At 42.3% G+C, this 26,657-nt stretch overlaps 1 protein-coding gene across 1 annotated transcript in view; it reads left to right on the top strand.

Moving 5' to 3' along the window:
• Window positions 1-1,792: 1,792 nt before the first annotated feature.
• The window catches only part of LOC146035592 (relaxin receptor 1-like), a 474,765-nt gene continuing 449,900 nt past the window's right edge, over window positions 1,793-26,657 (top strand). Inside the window, exon 1 of the mRNA XM_083159131.1 lies at window positions 1,793-1,884. Within this exon, the coding sequence (XP_083015257.1) occupies window positions 1,839-1,884 (46 nt within the window). The 5' untranslated portion in view covers window positions 1,793-1,838. The remainder of the gene's footprint in view (window positions 1,885-26,657) is intronic.

Here is a 26,657-nt window from a genome sequence, read left to right as displayed (position 1 = left end):
CCTGGTAATGAACATGGAACCCCTGGCAATGAACATGTAGGTAATACTTATGTAGCATAATTTTTAATAGGCATTATGGTGTTTGGCATAATACGTAATGAAGATTATAGTGTGTGGCTTATTATGTAATGGGCATTATGGTGTACATTTTTAATGCACGCCTTTGGCGCGCAATGCCCCTATTTATGAAGCATATTGTGCATTATTGCTCAATCTGTTTGGTATACTGCAGGCATGTCCAAACTATGGCCCTCCAGCTGTTGTGAAACTACAAGTCCCATCATGCATTGCCACAGTTTTGCTATTAGGGAATGCTAAAACTATGTCAAGGCATGCTGGGACGTGTAGTTTCACAACAGCTGGAGGGCCAATGTTTGAACATGCCTGGTATAGTGTGTATTTTGGCGCAATCCATGTGCCAAAAATGTGAATTTTGCCTTAATTCATGTGCCATAGTGTGAATTTTGGCTCATTCCATGTGGCATAATGTGTAAGAGGCAAGTACAGTATAAGGGGGTTACTAATGTGTTACTCACATTATTAGGTGCTGGCCACAACCCCTATTATTGCACATAATAGGCCCTTGATAATTTTCAGCTCCAGGCCCATTTAGACCTTAATCTGGCTCTGAATATTACACTCGCCAAGGTGTTCACACTTTGAGGGGAGGGAAGGGGGGGCCGGAGCAGGGGAATGTCCAGCATTTACGCGCATCCCCATAAAAACTCTGAGCGTTACCCTGCACATGCGGGGTGGGTGCCTATCGTCACATGATGTATGCACCCGCCCCCTTTCTGTCAATCTGCGGCTGGGATAAAAGTCAGTCTAGACTGACTTTTTTTACTGATGGGGAGAAAATCATTTCATGTTGTACAACCATGGAATGATTTCTCTCCTGTTCAGCCACATACTAGAGAGAAGATTTTTGGCGGCGGCAGGGGCGAGTTGTTCGCCTGTTTGATAGGCTGTGAATGTATGCAGTCTAGTAAATAGGTCTGAATCAGTACCTAATTATGTTATTCCCTGCTACATAAAACATAACAGAAAATTACATTTTGAAGTGTAATGGAAAAGTATTGTAAAAACCGGACCCGGACTAAACCCCGGACCGCCGGACCGGACATCAAAATCTGCAGTCCGGAGCTTATAGTGTCCGGTCCGGGGGGTGTCTTATCTGGGGGGGTCCCTGTGATAGCAATCATCAGGGACATGGGGAAGGAAGCTCTGGACTGCAGATTTTGAGGTCTGGTCCGGCGGTCCGGGGTTCTTGTCCTGGTTCGGTTTTTACCCATACCCATTTAGAAACTCAGAATCCTTGGTCTCGAAACTATGGAAACTGTGTATTTTAATTGACTAAACTGTCTATGTTATTTCTGTATTTACTTAATATTTCTATATACCTATTGTATGTACAGTATATGCTGTATGCACTGTTTATTATTATGTAATGCCTATTACTCTTTCTGCCAAAACAAAAACTAGATGTGTTTGAAAAGCACATAATGGAAAATAAATGCTATACTTTGAAAACATCCAGGTAATCAATCCCATCCCTTCATTTTTACATCAATTTTATAGGCGAACCTAGTACTACCCATTATCCACGACTTCCATTCAGTAAAGTGCTGAGTACAGAATCGTCAATAGTGATTAAGGACTGTAGTGATAACTCCAGTTACTTAAAGAGACAGGTGCTGTGCAGCAGTAACTCCCTATGTGCACTGTGAGAGAGCGCTGAGTGTCAGAAAGGGGGCTGCTTGGAGCTCAGCAACCTCCTCCCTCCTCTCTCTTATTCCCTACAATCCTGGAGTTCAGTCTCTTGCAGCTCACACACAAGGATGCTTTTACTGCTGTCTATCGTTTCTCTGCTCTTCGCAGCTACAGGTAAGTCCTATGGCTACAATTACTAATTAAACCTTCATAGAGGAGTTGTGTTTCATTCTAAATATGTTTGAAGTGTTTTTAATACAAGTAGCTTTAGTGATCACTAGTATAGACACCTGAAATATATCAGAACATAACTTATAGCGTAGCATTGTCATAATAGTTGTATGCCTTTTACTGGTTTCATAACCCCATTAAATTGTTAGCTCTTTGGCATAGCCTCCTTTTCACCACAGCTCTGTTTGTGTATTATATAACAAGTATGTAAGTTTTGTATTGTGAAATGCTACATACATCACTGTATAGAAGTTATGCGTAGTCTATGCTACATTGGTAAATAATAAATGCATGCTAATACTGTATAATTAGCTTTATATGTTTAATAAAATGTATATGTTCTGTTCCACTTGATGTGTATACACCACTGAAGGGAGCTCTGTGAGTAAAATATAATAAATATACTGAAATATGAAAATAATAATTAATACTAGCTGAATTTGAGCATGTTAATACTGAATTGCATGTAGGTGTTAGACAATTAAATACTTGAGATAATTGTCCAGTATTATACAGTACCATGCTATATATAGTTTCTCAGTTGCAGTATCATTCTTCTATAAGTGGACCTCTCCTCATTGTATCAATCCAAGAGGCAGAGAAGCTTGGCAGACAGACAACTGGGGCTGACAAAACTTTTGTGTAGAGTTAAACAATGAGTAGAAATTCTGTTTTATCAAGATAACACCATGCACTCTTTTTCCGTTTTGCCCTTATAATACTGTTTATACAGTTCATTCATGTGCACCATGCAAATAGTGAAAGAACAGCAAGGGAAAATGGAGATACTAAACTTGAGTCCTGTAGAGAGTGTGATTTCATCAAGGTCACCCACCTGTTCTTAGTTTCTGCATCAGGGGCCAATGTTTCAGCCAATTTTAGAATACAATAATTCACGTCAGTTGTACCGTAAGTGCACCTATGAGGTCATAAATAAAACAGTAAACATGTCAATGCATGTAGAATCTATGTGTAATATTTGGTACAGTGATAGCCTATGCTGTTGAGCAATTGCACATTAAGAGCTATTACTTTTTTAGTTAAAGGTAGGAATAAGGGTTAATCTTCAACAAAAGAAGCATCAATAAGGGTTAATAACTGGTACTCATAAAGAGCTTAATATAATGCATATTATCAAAGGTCCTAATTAAACGTAATCCAATAAATGTATAATGAGACCTTCCATTATCAACCACATGTTGATTCTCAATCAGTTACTGTAGTTTTAGTAGCAGGGTGTTATGTTAATGCCATTCCTGCCCTGTGTTTATACTGGATGGCTATGTACATTGTATGTATTGCTTGCATTTGTTAATAACAAATATGATAAATATATATATAGCTAAGGGAATTCCGTGACTTTGTCTGTAACATGTTATCATGAGGAATTTATGCGGTATTCGCCAGCCTTCTGTAATATAGAAATGTATATTTTTGTTGGTTGTTGCTTTTTTTGTTTTGTTTTTACACGAAAGATAACGATTAGCTGCAAGTAGGGTCTGGAAGTATTCTGTCACCAGTATTATATATGTATGTATGTATGTATGTATGTGCCATAATAGATATATTTATATTCTACAGTGCACCCTTTGAAGAGTTTAGGGGAGAAAAGATAGAATCTTGCACCAAAACAGCAGACTTTTTACAAAGATACCGATACGGTTCTATCTTGTTGTATAAGCAGAATATGGAACTCTGCTTGCAAGGGTCATTATACACAGATGCTCGCACAGTGCCCGCACCACGTTACACTGAGAACCATGCCATCTGTGTTGAGTGCTTATATTATGATATCCTACAGTCTTATCTGGCCCTGCGCTTCCTCAGCTTTGTTACATTCTGAATATTCCTGAAGGTGTCTCAGAACAATATGTTGGAGATTGGTGTAGAAGCATAAACTCTTATAAGAAGCTGAATATTTGCAATGGGGTTTTACTGTATGCAGTGTCAGACTGGGGCCTGAATGGCCACTGGGGAATGTGTGAAAGGGGCCCTTGTTTAGGGGTGTGGCCAGTCACCAGAGGGGGCATGGCCAGCTGTCACAGAGACTTGGCTAACCATTATAGAGTGCATGGTCTGGACTCCTTGATAAATATATATATAATACATTTTGGAGATGACATCCAAGATTAAACAAGGACCAATACAGGTGGAGAAGTGACTTATAAAGATGGAGCCCCTCTCTTTCATTGTCAGCGTTCACCAGAACACTCCACTGGTGAGCGCTGGCGGAGAGGGACTCCATCAGACTGGGAGGAGCGTGCGTCTCACAAGCATGCGTGTCCCAGTCAATCAGCGGCTGGGCGGGTTAGGAGGGGTTCGAGGTGAAAGTGGGGACCAGCGATGGAGGCGACAGATAGCAGTGGGGAGCTCCGTTGGAACGGGGCATGCAAGCGTCTCGTGTGCGTCTGCCCCATTACGCCGGCTCCATCTGTAGGTAGATCTGAGTATCATCTGCATACAGATGACATTGAAATCCAAAACAACTTTTGCAAAGAGATGTGGTATAGATTGAGAAAAGCAGAGGACATAAGAGTGAGCCCTGATATACTTCAAGTAATAGAGGTAGCTAAGAGGAGATGGAATCAGAGAAACAGATACTGAAAGTTCACTTAGTTACTGTAGGTGCGGTAGGATGAGAACCAAGAAAAGGCGGTGTCTTTAAGAGGGATTGTAGTGTTTGTATGCGAAGATGGTTAACAGTGTAATAATGACATTTACGCTCAAATTTTTGTGAGAGTTTTTGTAGGTGTCTTGTTAATTAGAGTGCAACAGTTGGCATCTAGGCCTACGTGCAATGTGGTGGTAGCTGGAGCTACTTCATCAAGGGCTATTTTAAGAGTTTGGTTTTCAGTGTGATACCGCCATCTCAGAAGTGAATACAGAATAGGTGAAAGCAGTTGTTGCACAGAGGAGGAAAGTTCCTGAAAATGGATATCATTAATGTTTCTGTAAGTTTGAGGTGGATTAGATGACCCCCAGTGATATTGAGTTTGAAGTAATAGAAGAGAGCATGCAGGTGATAAGGTTGTGATCTGAGAAAGGGAAATAAGTGTTAGTAAACTCAGAAACTGAGCATCGTTTTGTAATTACAAGATCAAGGGAGTGGCCATCACAATGACCAGAGGAATCAGTCCATTGGGAGAGGCCAAGAGAGAAAGTTATAGAAAATAGTTTGGAGACATGAGCAGCAGATCAATTGCGATCTTGAAGTCCCCCTTCAATAGCGTGTCATTAAGTCACTCTTATTTAAAAAAAACAGTCTTTATATGCCAAACACCTCCCCAGTCAGTCAGTGAGTGTACAGTATGCCACCAAGCCCCTGACTATAGCAGACAGGATGGTTCTACAGTGTACTGTAAAAAAAAAAATATTGCAGGAATACAGGGAAGGCAGGCTCAGGCCGCTGAACCACAAGCATGTACCCCTACCTCTGAAACCTCTTCACTGGGTGTTTCTCAGGCTGGCTTCTCTCAGTCTCTCCGTGATTGTGACATCATGACGGGTCACAGGCGAGAGTTGGAGACTGAGGGGTAGATGTACAATAAGGGAGGAGAAACGACAAAGTGCCTGGTACTTTATCATTGGCCAATCAGCTCCTGAACTTTTGTAAACCCAGCCTGTAACTTAACATTCAGGAGCTGATTGGCTGGTGATAATGTACCAGGCACTTTATCACTTCTCCTTTATCACTGCTTCATACATCTACCCCTGAGTCGCCACCCAGAAACTGGGATCACGGACAGCCTGCCAGAAGTATTTAACCAGCCCAGCACACAGACACGACCCTGTGATTCGCCATGATTCAGCCCTGTTAGCAGGCCATCAGAAGTTGCAGTTGTATGATAGCTTTAAATCTGCTACCGAATAGCATGGTTATAAATGATGCTAACCCTTTCAAGTGAGATAAAGTCCAAAAAATGTATTACTGGAAACATTGCTACCTGCTATCTTTACAGTCATATATGGAGTTGAACATGGTTTTATGTGCGTTTATCCACATATCTGATTGGTAGCCTCTAGCCAGGGAGAGAAGAGTCAAAGTTGCGATGGAGGTGACTGCAGAATCAGGGACTAGGAAGAGGTGCAGGTCTGTTTTACTTATCTGTTGTCAGCATGTCCAGTACTTCAGAGACTAGGTTCAGGAGCACTCTTGTACCATGGTCCATTCACACTCCGCAATAAGCTGGTCGCAATAGAAAGCGCTTTAGAGAGTGAGATGTTAGGTTTGTTGCAGTTTACTACTTTTTGTTTGTAAACCTTACTATGGGTTTTATAGTGCTGTCATCATTTTTTTAATACTGCTGTTTCCTGCCTCTTAATTTTTTCTCCCCCCCCCCCCCCACCACCTGAGTGTTATATTTCTGCTAATCGCACACCTGCTAGGTCACCCCACATGGCTGCCTCGGATGGTTCTTTCTTGGGCAGGATGCACAATACGTGACACTATCCATTTAGTGCATACAGATGTTTCCTCATGTGTCCTCATACATATACAGTAGCCACAATACACTATGTGATATGAGATGCCAAGTCCCATGCAACTCTGTTATTGTCGGGTGTCTTATTTTGCTGAAAATGCATCACAATGCAATGAAACTAGGACACTGTGCTGATTAATGTGATATATGACACTTGTATATTTGTGTGTGACTATGGCTGTAAACAGAGCAGAACAGAATTTGTATTGGAAAAAAACTGTGACACTACATTGTAGCACTTTGGGCCTAATTCGGGATGGCTCGGTAAGCAGTGAAATTCGCTGCTTACCGAATGCTGAAACGCCGCCTCAAGTTATCCTGAATTAGCCCCTTTGTGTACTGTCCCGATTCAGAGACTCAGTTGCACACAGATATACAAGTGTCCTATATCAAATTAGTCAACACAGTCTCTTCTGCATGCTCGCACTGCATTCCACTTAAGACACATTTTCAGAAAAAAAGAAGCCCAATGCTTCAAAATTCTCATGCGACATTATATGCCAAGAATGACGCATCTGTATCATACTACACATGGTTTAGTCTCCCATATACAGTATGTCTTAGTTTCTTGTATGGTTTATCTTGCCACTTATACACTATGTAGTGCTCATAATATGGCTGCATTATTTTGTACATCCGTTTTTGGATGAAAAATACTGGGAACTGATGGTTATGTAATGCAGGGGATGGAGAACCTCTGGCTTGTAGTTTGACTGGCCTGCCCACCCGCCCGATGGCTTGCCCGGGATTCAAGGAATGGGGAGTGTTCGCGAGATGCGTCTTAATCAGCGGCAGCCGGAGCGTGGGATTGGAGTGTGGGTCGGGTGAAAGTGGTAGCCGGTGCGTGGGACAGGTGAAGCAGGGAAATTTGTAAGTGGCTAATTTAGATATGGCCCCCGAAGGATTTTTTGGCAGGGGGAGCAACATTTATAATTATGCTACTGTACTTAAAACCTGTACTGATAGGATATATTGATGATTGAGTTTTTGAACAAATGTTAACTCTGTACAGGATTCACTGTTGCCAGGGGAGAAATGTATGATTTCGAAATATTACATTTCAGAATAAAGCAGAAAAAGCAATTTTCAGGCAATTATTATTTGTAATGTCTTTGAGCACATATATACAGTGTATGTACAGTATTATGCACTTGTTAAAAGGCATTGTGAGATGTAGTATCACAATCTATAAAGTTGGATTCTAAAAGAAGAAATGTGATGAGAGCATAACATTTTCTACCAGCTCTTCCCACACATGCTCTTTTTCTTTCACATGCCTTTGCTGCCCACCAATTATACTCTCACATGTCCCCTGCACACCATTTGCCACAGCTACCAGTACACTGTCTGCCTGTGACTGCAGTTAGTTACATGATGTTGAGTCTTAGCAGAGACAAAGCATCAAGAAGGACCACCCTTATGACAGTGTATCATCAGGGCCGACAGCCTTTCAATAACCCTTTAGAAGCTGGCTCGGCAGTGTACTCTTCTTGGTGATCACTGATACCATCTCGATGGCATCTCTAATAGATTGCTGTGCTCTAGGCAGAAGTCTTAAGCTAAATAATGGAAGCGCCAGCTCTGCTAATACCGGATAAACATTGAAATCCAATGTTCTTTACTTTACTGCTAATTTCTTCTTTTGAGCCTCATTATTAAATAGCCCATATATGTAACCCGTATATGTAACCCGTATATGTAACTGGTATATGTAACCCGTATTTGTAACCGGTATATGTAACCCATATATATGTAACCCATATATATGTAACCCGTATATGTAACCCATATATATGTAACCCTTATATGTAACCCGTATATGTAACCCATATATATTTAACCCATATATATGTAACCCGTATATGTAACCCGTATATGTAACCCGTATATGTAACCCGTATATGTAACCCGTATTTGTAACCGGTATATGTAACCCGTATTTGTAACCCGTATATGTAACCGGTATATGTGTCCCATATTTGTAACCCATATATATAACCCGTATATGTAACCCATATATGTAACCCATATATGTAACCCGTATATGTAACCGGTATATGTAACCCATATATGTAACCCGTATATGTAACCCATATATATGTAACCCGTATATGTAACCTGTATATGTAACCCATATATATGTAACCCGTATATGTAACCCGTATATGTAACCCATATTTGTAACCGGTATATGTAACCCGTATATGTAACCCATATATATAACCCGTATATGTAACCCGTATATGTAACCGGTATATGTAACCCGTATATATAACCAGTATATGTAACCCATATATGTAACCTGTATATGTAACCCATATATATGTAACCCGTATATGTAACCCGTATTTGTAACCGGTATATGTAACCCGTATATGTAACCCATATATATAACCCGTATATGTAACCCGTATATGTAACCGGTATATGTAACCCGTATATATAACCAGTATATGTAACCCATATATGTTACCGGTATATGTAACCCGTATATGTAACCGGTATATGTAACCCGTATTTGTAACCGGTATATGTAACCCATATATATAACCCGTATATGTAACCCATATATGTAACCCGTATATGTAACCCGTATATGTAACCCGTATATGTAATGAATACTTGCATACTGTTAAAAACTAGTTTCAGGGAGATTATAGTTGTTAGTAATATTTTCCAAGACACCCTGTTGAGGAGACATTGCATGCTCTACCCATAGGGCCTAATTCAGGCCCGATCAGAAGGGGCCGAGTTTGGCCCTGTTACAATGGTGGGGGGGTCTGTGCATGCGCTTATTTGCTCTTGTGCAGACCCCTGTGCGACCACCTCAGCAAGTAACACACTCGCCGAGTGGGGTTCGCATGGGTAGGGAAGGCAGGGGGTGGGCAGGAGGCGGCATCAGGGGAACGCCCAGCATTTTGTGGCCTGGGAATGCAGCTGTGGCGTTCCCAGCTCAGGGTGGGTGGTTGACGTCACATGATGTCACATGATGTCAGCGCCTGCTCCCTTTTCAGCAGATAGCAGCTGTAATAAAAGTCAGTTCAGACTGACTTTTATTACCAAAGGCAGGAGAATCATTGGATGGTGAGCGACCTTCGAATAATGTCTCCTGCTAGCGGCTGCATGCGAGGGGATGTGTTCGTGTACACATCCCCTCATATGCTACCGACGAGATTCAGGCAGCGGGGGGGAGGTTTGGGGTCAGGCGTTTGTCGTGGCATTGCTTACCCGCTCGCTAAGCAAAGAATATAAGCTGCTTAGCAAGCGGGTCTAAATTAGGTCCATAATGTATATATATATGGGTGTATATGTGCTTCAATGCTTATTGTGAGATGCTTCTAAACACTCGGGCAGATGTATTAAGCCTGGGGAAGAGATAAAATGGAAGGAGATAAAGCACCAGCCAATCAATTTTCAAAAATAGCTGATTGGCTGCTTCGTTATCACCTTCCACCTTATCGCCGCTTTACCTCTTCACCAGGCTTAATACATCTGCCTCATTATTAACTATATTTTGGGAAGTTTACTGATAATTACATTGCTGCCTGCAATATTGGATTCCTGGAGTTTTTGGATAACGGATTATTCCGTATTTCAGAATATTTTTATACTTCAATGATGTATCTTGAGGCATCTTGCATTTATGCTGTATAAACACATTAAACACATGAAATACACACAAATATATTTTATTTGTGCATAAAACATTGTTTCAAAACATGAAACAGTTTGTGTATAATCTCAGATACTGAATTTGAATGGCAAGCAATCATTTTCTTGCAGATATTTAGTGGCAGTTACATCATATCATGTCCTCAGTAGTGCTGTTACATATCATGTCCTCAGTAGTGCTGTTACATATCATGTCCTCAGTAGTGCTGTTACAGATGTCCCCAGTAGGTTTTTAGCACAAAAAAAAAAAAAAGTCACTTTCTGGAATAGTTTGGATAACGGATATTTGGATAAGGGATACTATACTTAGGACACTTGTAGGGGTGCCTTGCATTGATGGTCCAGGACCAATTTATATTATTTATGGTCAATACAATAGGCTAATCCAGAGATGGTGGTTGCCTATCATAAAATATGTATGCAAACAGAAGCAAATCTCACCATATAATTTAACCTAAGAATGACATATACAGTAAACACAATGTACTTAATGTTATTTTTTGATAAATATCTCAACAATAAACTTCTGGGGTGCCATTATAAATATTCTGATACTTTCAGGCGGTGTGATTGACAAATATTTAGGAACCAGTACTATAGAGCATTCCCGGGATTGAAATTCCAGCTAAGGGGAGTGCACTTAAACTAAGCGCACACTTGAGTGCTCCTAGGCACATTAACATGCACTGTGCGTGTGTGCAATCAGCCTTGGTGGTTTTTTTCATTCGCAACCCCCAACCATACACAGGCAACCAAGCCATACTTAACACTATACTTACTATCACTTCATTGTGTTTATTGCAAGTACATTTTCATCATTAGTGGCAATTATTAATTATCAAATAAGCGTTTATTAGTTCCCTGTGTTTTTTATTAACTCTTAATAGCACAACTATATTTAAATACATGTATCCTACAAATGTCCAGGAAATTAATTTGAAAGTGATTGAGAGAGTGCATTTATTATATTAAATGTGTATGATGTAATAAAAATGAGTTGTATTGTTATTGTATATTCCCATGTGTTAATGTATATGTACTGTATTTAGAAATGTTGTTAAAATAATGCAAATGGTCAAAATCAAAAATGGCCTTGATAATAGATTTAGAAAGATTAATGACAGAAACTTGTATGTTATTTGGCTCAGCTCAGTATTGTGTGCAGGTGTGTGTTTTAGCAATTGTCTGGGTTGATTAGTCTTGTGTGAGCTGGGCTATTTGGTTGCAGCCATCAACACCTAGGAGTAACTTATGCTGTGTACACACGGGGGCGATAGGGGCTGAAATCGCTGGAAATATGGTCGCAGGCGACCATATTGCCAGTGATGGGAGTGTGGTCCGGTGATAAATCGCTGGGTGCGCACTCCCGTTTTCAGCCCCATTCTAATCACTGGTAGCAGGAGCTTGCTCCTGCGACCAGCTGATTACCTCTGCGGCACCGCCATCAGAGTTTCCCTTTCATCAGCGACCATCTCTGGTCGCTGATGAAAAGGAGAAACTGAGCAATATATTGCTCAGCCATATATTGCTACGGGGCTTTAGATTTGCAAATTAATTTTCTGTCCAATACTGCTATTGTATGCGTAGGTTTGCAAAAACAACACTCACCACTTTTGGACCAAACCCTTTGCATATGCCCAGGTTTACACCCATTTTGCAGTGCCACGAGGCCACGCCCATTGTGACACCCACAACGCGTCTTGATTTCATATGGGACTTGCGAACGGATTTACGCTTGCAGCGATGCAAGCTTCAGCATCCTAACAGGGTGGCATATGTGCATTGCATTCTCTACACATGCGGACTGAGCTAAAAATAGCGCTGGATGCAAATTTGCATCCATGCGTTTCATAAACCCCTTAGTTTACACATCACTTGTACAATTTTATGCTTGTTATGATAGTTGGTGATTTTTGGTTTCCTGCCTCATTCTTAGTACTAATGCATCTTACAATGTAGTTTTTATTCATCTTTTATTTTTCGAAAAAATTATACTGTCTAAATTGTGAATGATATAGAATGTGAGAACATACTGCTCAGCAGGGGTTAAAGTGAGGGGGAACTGAGTTCCACCACCTCTAATGGTGAGGTGGAACATTTTAACCTACATATTGGCTCTGCACAGTAATTCTTACAGAAAAGCATTGTAGTTTTCAGGGGGATGCTAAAAAAACCTACCACTGGCCCTGTCTCTGCCTAATGTGGGGAGGGGAGGGGGTGTAATTAGGTGGCATAAAGAAATGAGTTCCCCCACCTCTGCATAACCACTTTAAGCCCTGCTGCTCAGCATTTGCAGGCATGACAGTGAGCATGGTTTAATGCTGTCCTCTAGTACAGATAATGTTAATGGTAATCCCGTTCCGACTGCATCTCTTCTGTTCAGTTAAACCTCTAGATTTCTTGAATATCTGATAGAAAGTAGCATGCAGTAATTAGAAAATTGATGTCCGATAAAAGCCTTCCTTTATGGAGAATTATTCTACCAATGAAGATACTGTTTTACTATATGTATTTATATTTCTCCTAGTCCTATTCCAGATACAGATGCTCTCATCCTCGATTATCAATCTTTATTTTACAAGATAATTTCAGTTTTCTAGAAAAAAAAAACAAAATCGTGTATTGAGCTAGAACAGGGCTTCTCATTCCAATACCTACACAACAATGTCATTTGATTAAGTGTTTTCAGTTGCTAAAACTAAAATAGAAACTATAAACCATGCAATCGATGATATGCATAATTACAGTAATACATAAGCTACACCAATATTGTATATATGAATTTCTTGTAGTTTTTTTCAGCAAGTGAGAATCAAAATGAAACAATTATCTACCGATTCGCGCATATGCTTTGTGACTGCCTGTATAGATTGTATTTATCTATGTACTTGCAATGTTCCATTATTGTCATACATTTTGGGTTTGTTAAAAGGTAAAAACTATTAAATAATATTTATTGTATTTTTATTCTCAGTATACTTTATATAAAGCCTATAAAGAAATAATAAAATAGGCTATGGATCTTCATGCTAAGAATTAATTAAATGTGTTGCTTGGTAAAGACAATTTAGCGTCATATGGCTCATTAGAAAACCACCTGCATGATGTCCTTTTATGGTCTATTCCCTGTGCAATGTCCGAAGCCTTTATGGTTCAGTTAAGGTACTCGGGCAGATGTATGAACTAGTGGTAAGTGCATATCTGCACTTAACGCTAGTTAATTGGGGGAATTACGTTTCCTTCTAATGTATTAATAGCGAACCTAACGTGCGCTAGGGACAGTCCGCCGAGTAATGCTTGGCAGGTCTGTCCCCTGCAATCCCCCCCAGTAATTAATGGCTGGGGCAATGTATTAACAGCTGCCTAGGTGTTAAATCGCCCTGGCTGCTTCTATAGCTCAGCTTAGGGCTAACTGCAGGGACACTGCTAGCCCTGCTGCTGGCTCCGGGCTGCGCACAAGATCTTGCGCATGCCCATAGAGCTGGCCGGGGGGAGAGAAGGGTTTTGTTTTTTAAATGAGCATGCGCAGCGCTGTGGGGGTGCCGATATGGAGAGCCGTTAACACTGGGCGTAACAGCTCTCCATATCGACGCGTGGGGGGGTTAATACATCTGGCAGAAATGGGTGCCCGCTCTCCACATTATTCAGGAGAAGCGGGACTTGTTAATTTACAAACGTTAGGGACAGGTTGATGCATCTGCCCCTCAGTAACCAGATAGTAACAAAAAACAGCACTTCAATATTTAGGGTTACTGCTAGGGCTAATGGCTACAGAAAAGCCCTACTGTCTGTGGCGTTAGTCTTTTATTCAATATTTTTACTGCATAAGTTAATTATTGTGGGTAAAACTGGCATCCATGTGTACTAATTGTATTTATTGCTTTTAGATTTGTGAGTTATATTCAATGCAGTATGTACTGTACAGGATGAAGCTTGAGCTACTGTACGGTGCAGCTATAATATGAATTAGAGCAACTGCTTAGTGTGAGAGCTTTGTAAACTGTCTATATTGACATTAATAACAAAAGTCAGTGGTTTGGGCACTGTAAACAATTTAACACTTCAATATTATGTAAAAAATCTGTACTTGTGTATTTTGGCGGCGCCCATCGCATCGCATACCATAACACATACGATGGTATGCGATGCGACGCGATATCGTACGATAGTGCACGATGGCATACAATTTTGAAATTGTATGCCATTGTACATGGCATACGATGCCATACGATGCGATGCGATGTGATTAAACATTGTATAAGCACCCTAATGGGTGCTTATACAATGTTAAGCACCCAAATGGGTGCTTACAATGTTAAATGCACCCCCACGCCACCCCCCACTATAAACGTGAACCCGAAGCGTGGCGAGCGCAGCGAGCCCGCGAGGGGCGGCGGTACGCGTCCTACGACCTTTTCATACCCCCACTATCCACGTCGGCGTGGAGTTGAGAATAGAATAGTGTGGCGAGCGCAGCGAGCCACCGAGCCCGAAGCTTGGCGAGCGCAGCGAGCCCCGCGAGGGGACGCGGATACCTTCACAGGTAAACGCGTCCCCTCGCGGGCTTCACAGGTGTCCGCGTCGCCACGGACACCTGTGAAGCCCGCGAGGGGACGCGTATAACTGTGAAGGTATCCGCGTCCCCTCGCGGGGCTCGCTGCGCTCGCCACGCTTCGGGCTCGGTGGCTCGCTGTGCTCGCCACACTATTCTATTCTCAACTCCACGCCGACGTGGATAGCGGGGGTATGAAAAGGTCGTAGGACACGTACCGCCGCCCCTCACGGGCACGCTGCGCTCGCTACGCTTCGGGTTCACGTTTATAGTGGGGGGTGGCGTGGGGGTGCATTTAACATTGTAAGCACCCATTTGGGTGCTCAAAAGCACCCTTTAGGGTGCTTATACGATTTTTGGTCGTATAGGGGGTCAAAATCGCGTCGCATCGCATCGCATGCAATAGGGTGCATGGCATGCGATGCGATACGATCTGTTCGTCGTACGACGGACATCGGGGGCGCCGCCAAAATACACAAGTACCAAAATCTCTATTAATATATGAATAAATATTTCACAATGCTTTACAGTTATAGAATTTGGGGAATATTGGCTTCCTTTCCAGTGTGGCTTATATTCTATTTTCCCTACACACCTATACCTGTTATAAAACTGTTGTAATAGCCTAACATTTTTAGCACACAATGAATACAATATAACACCTGCTTTTCTGCAACTCAAAATGATATGAACACTTCTTGCTGCCAATATTTAACACTACCCTGCTCTCTGGCATACGGTACTGTAACAGTATGTGACTAGGCAGTGGTGGTTTCTCTGCCACACGAGTGCAGGATAGGAGTGAGTGAGAGCAGGACGGGGCAGAGAATAATATGCAGGGCCAGGAGACAGAGATGCAGAGGTGTATACAGTAGCTACCTGCCTGGACATTATTAACACTAGCAAGGCAGCTGGATGCCAGGATTAACTGGCAAGTCGTAAACTTCACAATTGGGGTCATTTAGATGAGGTTGTTATTACACTATCATACGCAAGGTACCGATGTCATGAGATTTTATAAGCAACCTGATATCAAACTCTCAGAGTGTGATGCCATTTTGAGGGTGGTGATGGGATTTATTTGGAAAAATGGAGGCATGTTGCCACCGTTTAGGGGTAGAGAAGAGGTCAGCGAGTAGCTGAGAACTGCTCACTCCCATTTGTCTTGTTACAGTATCTAATAGAAAAAAAATGTGTAAGTCCCTTCCGGAGCGCGTATAGGCTGCCAATGGGAATGTCTCTCTTAAGAATGAATTTACTTCCCTTAGTGTTGTGCACCGTTCATCTTCTCCAATAACCAGTGTGGGTAATAGGGTGATAAAAGGGAGAAAGTGTAGAGGAGGTTTTTTTTTTTGTGGTTTGTATTATATCCAACCAGTCACTTGTTTTGGACTGCACTATAAAGCCTCCTATTAGAAATATAATTTATTTGTATTCACAGTGTTTTGGGTTTGAATAGTCACCGTGATAATTTTTTTTTCTGTATTGTACATTTTAATTATTTATGTTTTTAATAGTGGTCACTATAATGTTCTCTTTATTACCTACTGTTTATTAATATATTCTGTGTATTGTATGAGCTCTCTAGATGCTCTCTCTATTGTACCAAGGTGACTAATATTCACTATATAACACAATAATGTGTATTACATTGAGGTCACCAGAACACTCACGGCATTAAAGAATAGGCTGATGGGGCTGATACCACTAGGTAGCTAGGTGCCACGGTGCCCAAAGCAAGGGCATGTTTCGCGCTCCCCCCCCCTCCGATTTGTAGTAGGCGGGGCTCTTGCACGGTGAAAAGGGGGTGCAGCCTTACATTATAAGACACACCGTAATGCCCATTACGCATAAGGCCACACGTATTGCCCATTACACACTATATAACAAACCGTAATGCCCATTACACACTATATAACAAACCGTAATGCCCATTACACACTATATAACAAACCGTAATGCCCATTACACACTATATAACAAACCGTAATGCCCATTACACACTATATAACAAACTGTAATGCCCATTACACACTATATAACAAACCGTAATGCCCATTACACACTATATAACAAACCGTAATGCCCATTACACACTATATAACAAACCGTAATGCCCATTACACACTATATAACAAACTGTAATGCCCATTACACACTATATAACACACCCTAATGCCCATTACATGCTATATAACAAACCGTAATGCCCATTACACACTATATAACAAAATGTAATGCCCATTACACAATATATAACAAACCGTAATGCCCATTACACATTTGACACATAAAACTATAAACTTTTTTGGAAGGAGGGCACAACATTTCTAGTTACACCACTGGCGGGAGCGTGGCTATGCTCTGTGACCCGGCACTTTGAAAAACATCGTTTTGCTGTTCCAAAGATGGAGGGAAACCATCTGGTTCTCCCCCATCGATGGCAAAAGTATTCAACATCGGCCATGAACCATCGATGAATTTGAATCATTGATGGTCTATGGCCATCCCTAGCCTTATCATTGTAACTGCACTCTGTCTGCAGGCATGCCACCAGCATGTTTCCACTGTTTATTCAAGATAACATGGCCTCATGGGATTTGTAGTTTAATCTTTAACTGCTCAAAGTCTGAGCAGTAACATATAAACTACAATTCCCATGATGCCACTGTCCCTGTGTCTTCGTCCTGCCGGGTGCCTCTGACAGCTTAATCCCGGCACCTCCGAGAACTACTAGCAGTGTAAGCGCCACAGCCAGACAAGGGAGGGAGCGTGGGAGCGGGTGAGCAGGGGGGGGGGGGGGGCGGCGGCACAGTTTGCGGTGCATGGCTCTGGCGCCCTTTGATCTCTCGGTGACCGGAGCTCATGCTCCGCCCTCCCTACGCCCCTGGGCTGATAGGTGTTTTGGTACTTGTTTCCTAGCACGGCCACAATCGCATTGAAATGCATTGAAAAAGTCAAAATCGCGTTGGTCGCATCGTATGCGGCCAAAATAAGCATAAGATGGTACCGACGCGATGCCCACGATTTGCCATAGGGAACAATGTAAAATGCCTCAATTTTACCAAATCAACATAGGGAACAATGTTAAATGGGCCAGAGACCCCAAAAAAAACCCCTGACCAGTGAAATGGCCCCCCAAAAATAGTTAACGCCACCCCACGATCAACGTGAACCCGAAGCGTGGCGAGGGGCGGCGGTACGAGTCCTCCGACCTTTTCATACCCCCACTATCCACGTCGGCGTGGAGTTGAGAATAGATTAGTGTGGCGAGCGCAGCGAGCCACTGAGCCCGAAGCGTGGCGAGCGCAGCGAGCCCCGCGAGAAGAAGCGGATACCTGTGAAGTCCGCGAAGGGACGCGTTTACCTGTGAAGGTATCCGCTGCGCTCGCCACGCTTCGGGCTCGGTGGCTCGCTGCGCTCGCCACACTAATCTATTCTCAACTCCACGCCGACGTGGATAGTGGGGGTATGAAAAGGTCGGAGGACGCATACCGCCGACCCTCGCGGGCTCGCTGCGCTCGCCACGCTTCGGGTTCACGTTGATCGTGGGGTGGCGTTAACTATTTTTGGGGGGCCATTTCACTGGTCAGGGTTTTTTTTGGGCGTCTATGGCCCATTTAACATTGTTCCCTATGTTGATTTGGTTAAATTGAGGCATTTTACATTGTTCTCAAGGGAAATCGCGGGCATCGCGTCGGTCGCATCGCATGCGATTTTTTAGCCCGCATGTGATGCGACCGACGCGATTTTTTTTACCTGCGATGCCCCAGATCAAAATCGTTGTGGCTGTGCTAGGAAACAAGTACCAGTGTTTTAGTTGATTATAGATCTTTAACATAATGGGGGAAATTTACTAAGGTGAATTCTACTTCACATGTGATGTTGCTATGGGCAACCAATCAGAATATACTTCTTATTTATTTAGCACCCTCTAGAAGATAGTAGACAGGATCTGATTGGTTGCCCATAGCAACATCACATGTGAAGTATAATTTATTTATTTATTTACAGTTTCATATATAGCGCAGCAGATTCCGTGATAAAACAAACTGGGTAACAACATACAGACTTGGAGGTAGGAGAGCCCTGCTGCAAGCTTACAATTTATAGGGATATAGGAGGAAAACACAAGGACAGGCACCAGTAATAGCATAGCAGTCCCACCAAGTTACAAGTCCAGAAGGGAAGCTATATAATATATAAGTGCCTCAGAGGGTTATGCGTGTAGAACTTAAATATGATAGGCTTGCCTGAAGAGGTGAGTTTTCAGGGAACGCTTGAAAGTTTGGAGAGTCTTATTGTGAATGGAAGGGCATTTCATAGGATGGGAGCAGCCTGATGAAAGTCCTGTAATAGTGAATGGGAGCTAGTGATCCGTGCAGAAGAGAGACGCAGATCTTGTGCAGAGTGGAATTCACATCTTATTGAATTTTCCCCATATATGTTTTGATAAATTTATTTTGTATATTTGACAAATCACATCTCGAGTTTATGTCTTTCGCACGCTGACATGCTAGTAGATAATATTGGACAACTTGCTATTTTGTACAGCTTTCCCCTGTAAAAAAGGTACTATGGTCAACTGTATTTGGAGTATACATGCACTTTATGATTGTGGTTTTTATTGTCCAGCAGGAAACGTGTTTTACAACCATTTCCTAAGATGGTCACATTAGAAAACTGTTTTCCACATGCCAAAAAAAAAAAAGATTTTATTGTGCCTGAAAGGTTTGGGAGCACTGCCAGTAAGACACACATTATTGTTTATAAGCATATGTACAAATGATTTGTTTTCATTATATTAGTTCACCTGAACACTTTTACAAAATTAGATATACAGGGGTGGGGTCCTGGGGTGCACACTTTTACAAAATGAAAGATATGAATTACATTTATCTTTCCATTTCTCTCTCTTCAAATTATGCTGTTTCTGTAAGCTTGCACTAATTCCTGATCCGGGGAATGGCAGTAGAGAGCCTGACTGGGCCCTGGTACTTTTGAGGGGGTATGACCTAATTGTGGGAGGTGTGGCCTTGCACCCTAAAAAAATACAGGGCTTGGGTAATTAGTCATCCCCCTGCCCCCTCTCTTGGCATAACTGGACCTGGGATACTACTGTACATTGCTTCTCATGTTAATATTTCTAATAAGGCATAAAGGATTCAGATCATCAATGGTCTTATACCAACAGACACAGAGACCCCTCCTTTATGACAGTGCAGCATAAATGCACAGCTACACTTTTGTTAGTTTATTAATTGTAAAATTGTGCTGCATTCATTCTATTACATTAAAGTTATGCAGCTGAGAAATAAAAATAAATGTTGATGTAGGGAACAAAGCTCCAGAAGCAAAAGGGTGTAGCTAAATAGAATTTTATATTCAGAGTGAAAAACTGGAAGAGACAGCAAATAGCCTGCTGTATATACATCACTGCTCATTCTGCATTTTACACCTAAATATTGATCCAGATTTTGTCAGTCCATTAGGGGTGTAATGTAGTGGGAACATGAGTGGTAGACATAACAGCCTTCTTATGTTATGACTTTAACGCTTTCCAAAACGTATTATCTATATAGTGTATGCTTGAATTTAGTGACAGTTCAATGGGCAGGGTAAAGATAGAGCTGTAAATCGGACTTATGCATATTTTAGGAGAGGAAACAATTGATAGGTTTCCAATGGTAACTGCTAGGGACAACAGGACGTGACCAAATAGTCCAGTACTTGAGTCAGCCAATAAATTAGTCTTTTGCCAGAAACATTATAATTTGTGTTTGTAATATTTAGGTCTTACATGGTAGCTAAGGGCAGTGCAATGCAAAATAAAATGCAACATAACCCCACAAACATTTGTAATTAAACATCAGATGTGTTTGTAGGGTTATTTTGTGCTTCATTGCTATGTATTATAGGAAAGGGACTAAGCAACTCAATTATCCTGGAACTACAGCTTTTGTATAATTCCATATTTCAGCATACTAGACATTGGAAGCCAATAACTATATAGGCATGCTGGTAATAGTGGTTCAGTCTTATTTCTCCATGCTTTTAAATCGTGTGGAAAGAAAAAGGGAATACAGTAGCTCAATTTGGAAATTACACTCTAGTACAGGTGTGGCCAAACCTGTCCTCAAGTTCTACCAACAATTCATGTTTTTTAGGCCACCTGTGGATCTATTGTAGGATTGAGTGCAGCATGTTTGAATAGGGTGTGGTATGGTGGTCCGACAGGGGGAATCCTGACAGTAAGTATCCCGTTGTCGGAATCCCAACTGCCGGTGCTCCAACAGGGGGGTGAGCGCACAGAAGCCCCTTGCGGGCTCTCTCGCCATGCTGCGGGCTTGGTGGCTCGCTTCGCTTGCCACAGGTTATATTTACCTTCTATGGAGGTCGTGGACCCTTACAAGGAAGAATAGCCCCTGCCAGTCGGGATTACCCCTGTCGGAGCACCGGCAGTCGGGATTCCGATGTCAGAATACTGACCATTGGGATCTCCCCTGTAGGGCAGTCATTCAGCACCCATTTAAATATGTGACAGTTAGTAATGACAGCTGTGCACCTGTGCTAAGTGACTTGGAAAACATTGACCGTTGGTAGAGCACGAAGTCCGATTTGGCCACCCCTGTTCTAAGGTATTCCTCCAAAAACACCCCTAAATAATGAATTGGTGGAAAGGAAAGTGTGAGCAATCCCTTCACCGGTGCTTCAAGTGTATAACAATGACTTCCCATATCTAGTTGTTAATGCTGTATCATGCCACAGCTCCAGATGTATTGGGCAATGGAAATGATCTCTGCTAGGTGTCCATTTCTTTCTCATGCAATTCTCAAGTCAAACCATGAAGAGAAATCAGAAGAGCAGTCATTATTTTACACTTGTAGCACCGGTAATGTGATTGTACACACTTTTCTTTGCACCATGCTTCCAAAGGTCTTAAACGTTAGGAGAACAAAGCAAAACGATGCCTAATGTTTAGCAAGGCTTGTTATAGCATAAGCTTCTTTAAAGCAAAAAATAAGTTATTGAGGCTCAAGGAAAGCTGCAACTGCTGCAAAATTGAAAAACGAATACTGGTTTCACATTGCAAACCTGCTTTCAACCCGTTTTTGTAAACGTGTCTTAAAACGGGTCATATTGCATGTTGCATATTGTATGTTGCATATTGCATGTTGTAAATGGTATATTGCAGTTTCAATACCGTTTTTGTACCTTTCGGATTCAACCCGTTTCACCGATAGAAAGCCATACAATGTCATTCTAAATGTTTATTTCCTGCTTGTGGGCGGGGATCATGCAGGGAGATAACCTATCACCCTTGTGTGGTTATCATTTGTAGCAAATACCATTTCTGAGCTGTTCACACTGCAGGGAAAACGGTTCAGAAACGTGTAGGATCCTGCTTTTAAAATGTTTCAAAATACCGGTATTCTGTAACCGGTAAATTGACAATGGAGCTTTCGCACTGCAGCTGTACCTTTTTCAAAACGGTAAAAAAACGGCAATATACTGTGTTAAAGCTGCAATGTGAAAAGGGGATTTACAGTAATCTCTATTGTCTGCGAAGTTCTATTGTAGTCAGTGGAGAAGGAGATGAATGCGGGACTAGTACAGTATGTTGCAGAGGGGGTTGGTAAAACAGATTACATTTCCATTACACAATACTGTATATGTAAAAATCAGCAGTAAATGTGTTTATTTTTCCACTGGAATGGAGCAAAAACTAAAACAAAATCATACAAATAATGTCTTAATAAGTCTTATCAATTGGGTGAAATTCATTTACATTTTTAAGTATCCTTTTAACTATTAACATCGTAATACTGTTGCAAAATATATAGTCAATGTACAGTACATTGGGTTTGTGTAAGTATTTTACATTATGTTTATTGATTTAAATGTACTCAACCTCCTGTTATCATCAATTTCAAATGACACAAGAGTGAGAAGTCCTCTTTCCTGCTTGCATTTATAACACCTGAGAGCATAAGAGATTACAGTATCTCCACCATCAATGCTTCTGAATACAAGTTTTAGAATTAAGTGACAAACATTCCTGTTATTAATTTATTAGTGTGTAATGACATAGCTTTTTAACTTTTTATGTAATGCTAATGTCAATTTATAAATGCTCTTCCTTCCACAATGTACCTTCCAACCAGCTTTCTGCATCTAACAATATCAGGGGCCAAATGTAATGGGGTGTGAGCATCAGAAAGTGAGAGATTTGGGTTTTTCCATTTTTTTTAAAGTGGCAATCAATTACACTTCAAAACCAGGTTGATTTTGCCATGTTATTAATTACAGATTTAAAAAAGAAACAGAGAGGGTGTCAGTGCGAGGTGGGGAGGAGCAAGAGGGAGGGAGAGGTGCGAGCGGGAGTAAGAGAGTGTCAGGGAGGGAGAGAGAGTGAGGGGGATGAGCAGAAGAGGCAGTGCCTGACTACCGGAGAGGACAAACAGGGGGTCTTAGTTGGATGAATGGTAGGGGCACAGATGAGCAAACAGATGTAGACAACACCATTTGGGGGCATGTACAGACAGTCGGGGTTGGGGGAGCATGGATGGACAAATAGGAGGGGGAATGGATGGACTGGGGGGTGGGCATAGATGGAATACCTCATACAGCTATACATCCATACACTTCCTCCCTCATAATACATACATACAAACATACATACATACATACATACATACATATATACATCCATACACTTCCTCCCTCATAATACATACATACATACATACATAAACTGCCTTTGTCATACATACACACAGTACATATATGCATACATACACTGCTCCCTCACTAATACATACATACATACAACCCAAAAAAGTCAGCCATAGATATGTCCCAAAGATGTTAATAACATAACAATTAAAATACAGATGGGTGGCCAAGCCAGGGGGTGGTGGTGGTGGACGCCAGCAGCAGAAGCAGCTCTTTGGAGACCAAAAGGTGGTTGGGTACTTGTTTCCTAGCACGGCCACACCGATATCAATCTTGAGAGTCTTGAGCATCGCGTCGCATCGGTGGTTTTTTGGTATGGTAACGATGCTCCCGACCGATAAGATACCCCCGATATAGTTATGTACTCACGATGTATTTTTTTCGCGTCGGTATTCATATCGGCATCTTGTTGATTGAGTCGGGGCCCTTTAAATTGTGTACCCCCGACCGACGCGATACTACCGATTTCCTTATTTTCTCACGATCTTTGTATTAAATCGCGTCGGTCGCGTCGCATGTTTAAGGAAAACCCCCCGATGCTCACGATGCACACGATTTTCATCTGTCCCATTGGCCCAACGATTTTCCCGCTGTTTAGGCCCTTTTTAATAGGCCCAATTAATCTATATAGTCCAACCCCCTATAAAATCTACCTAGTAACATATGTTTTAATGTGTTGGAATGTGTGTTTCTATGTCAATATGAAATCTTCCCTCTGTAATCTGCTCAGTTACAGTGTCAATGTCAATATTTACTGTGATAGTCCGGCTCCTTACTTTGACAGCCCCTTCTGTTATTTTTTCCCCTACTGCCTTTGTGGGTTTGTCTCGGTAGGAGTGAGACGTGTATTCAGTTGCTGGTGATTTCTTGGACGATTGATCCTTTGCTGGTGATATCTCCCTGATTGATCTTGTGCTTTGAATACCATTTGCTGTTGATCCTGAGCCTTGTGCTGCGGATTGCTGTTCATCGAGTGGATTATTGCTGATCCTGATTATTCTGCGATTGATTTCTGATTGATTTCTGCTGATTCTGACCCAGAGCCGTGCTGATCTTTAGTCCTGAGCTGTGGATTGGTCTGCTGTGGAGTGCTCTGTGGGTGATTTCAAGACCTCTGAGATGGCTGAGGTGAATATGTTCTCACTGCCTACAAGTGAGGAGGAGGCAGTGGCGTTTCTGCAGCGCCATCATCTGCTGCCATCAGAGGCTACGTGCGACAATGGTCATCCGATGCGGCTGAATTTGAAGGAGACCATGTGGCGCTGTAACGTGAGGGACTGCCGTTTGAAGAGGAGTCTGAGAGCAGGACTGTTCTTTCCTGGATGTCGTTTGCCTTTCTTAACGCTGGTCCGCTTCATATTTTCCTGGGTGGAGGAATATACCAGCATTGACTACTGTGAGGAGAATTTGTCCCTCTCTAAGAAGACGGCTGTCCTGTACAATAAGTACATGAGGGAGGCCTGCCTGCTGGACCTCATGGCGCAGCCGCAGCGCCGGATTGGAGGTCCCGGCATGATCGTCGAGGTGGATGAGACCCTCTTCGTCAAAAGGCAGGCAAATGTTGGCCGAGTTTTGCCTCAGCAATGGGTCTTTGGTGGCATATGCAGAGAAACTGGCCAGTGTTTCGCCACCAAGGTTGCCACTCGGGACGCCAACACCCTCATGGAAGCTATCCTGCAGTTTGTGGAGCCGGGCTCTCATGTGTACACTGATTGCTGGAGAGCCTACAGTACGGCCCAGCTGAATGCTGCAGGATATGAACATGCCCAGGTGAATCACCGTTATAACTTTGTTGACCCTACAACAGGGGTTCATACCCAGAATGTTGAACGGATGTGGGGGGCATGTAAGTGGCGGAATAAACGCCACAGGGGCACCGCCAGGCATATGCTCCAGAGCTATCTGGAAGAATTCATGTGGCGGAAGAGCCTGGGACAAGAGAACCCTTTTGCCCGCATACTAATTGCCCTGACTTTATTGCCCAAGGACTCTTGAGATTTACCCCCATTTCTGTTTCCCCCATTAATGCTCATGTCATATGTTTTGTTTGCCATTGATTATATACAGTTTTTCTATTTTCATTTGAAAAGTAAATTTTAAAAAATGCTTTTAAAACACTTGTGTTTCTTGTCTCAGGTGAATGATTTGTGATGGATGAATGCTATGGAGTCACACCACCACTATCCAAATAATTTTTGGAGCGTGGTGAGTGTAGTGGAGCACTAAGTCAAAATCGTGGTAAGCGCAGCAAACCCCAAGAAGCGTGTGTGGGTTATTAACATTATAATTTTCATAGGCTTCTGGGGCTTGGGGCCCTCACCATGGTTTGGACACAGAGAACCACTTTTTTTAAGCATACTAAGCATGATCAACTTGAAGTTGACATGTTTAGTCGACATGTCGACATGATACACATGTTGACATGTTTAAAAGCATATCGCGTCGGCCGCAATGTACTGTGAGCTTAACAGCTCAATGATGCCGACCGACGTGACATGTACTTGATTAAGCACTATATAGTGCTTAATCAAGATCTTAACATGTCCGTCGCGTCGGGGCCGTTTTACAACGACTCCGACCGACGCGACCGATCAGTATAAGCACTATACAGTGCTTAATACTGTTCTTAACATGTCCGTCGCGTCGGGAGCATTTTACAATGGCTCCGACCGACGCGACCGATCAGTTTAAGCACTATACAGTGCTTAATACTGTTCTTAACATGTCCGTCGCGTCTGGAGCATTTTACAATGGCTCCGACCGACGCGACCGATCAGTATAAGCACTATACAGTGCTTAATACTGTTCTTAACATGTCCGTCGCGTCGGGAGCATTTTACAATGGCTCCGACCGACGCGACCGATCAATTGCGAAGTAACTCCCCGTATTACGCGCTACACCGTCAATATACAAAGAAATATCGCGTCGGTCGGTCTTATGCATTGTCGTGAGCGTAACATCACCGCCCGACCGACGCGATTTTTCTGCCTGCCGGAAAAAACGCGCCAAAAGCACTCTGGGGAAGGACATCAGCAGCCATTTTGATGGTAATCAGTGAGCACTACGCAGCAGCTGTGTCTGTCTCCCTGCCCCTGCACAAAACAGTAAGTAGATTTACAGACTTACTGAGCATAGGTGGGCCTTTGGGTTTGTGAACAATATATACAGGCTTAGGAGGGTGGGGGTGGGGTGGGGGGGGGGATTTGGAGGGGTAGGGGCGCTTACTGTGGTTATACATGTGTCCTTCATATATCATTTGTTTGAGGATTAGGGG

The sequence above is a fragment of the Crinia signifera genome, chromosome 9 (assembly GCF_055691185.1).
Source record: "Crinia signifera chromosome 9, ASM5569118v1, whole genome shotgun sequence".
Classification (NCBI taxonomy): Eukaryota; Metazoa; Chordata; class Amphibia; order Anura; family Myobatrachidae; genus Crinia; species Crinia signifera.
This window is presented reverse-complemented; position numbering and strand designations above follow the sequence as displayed.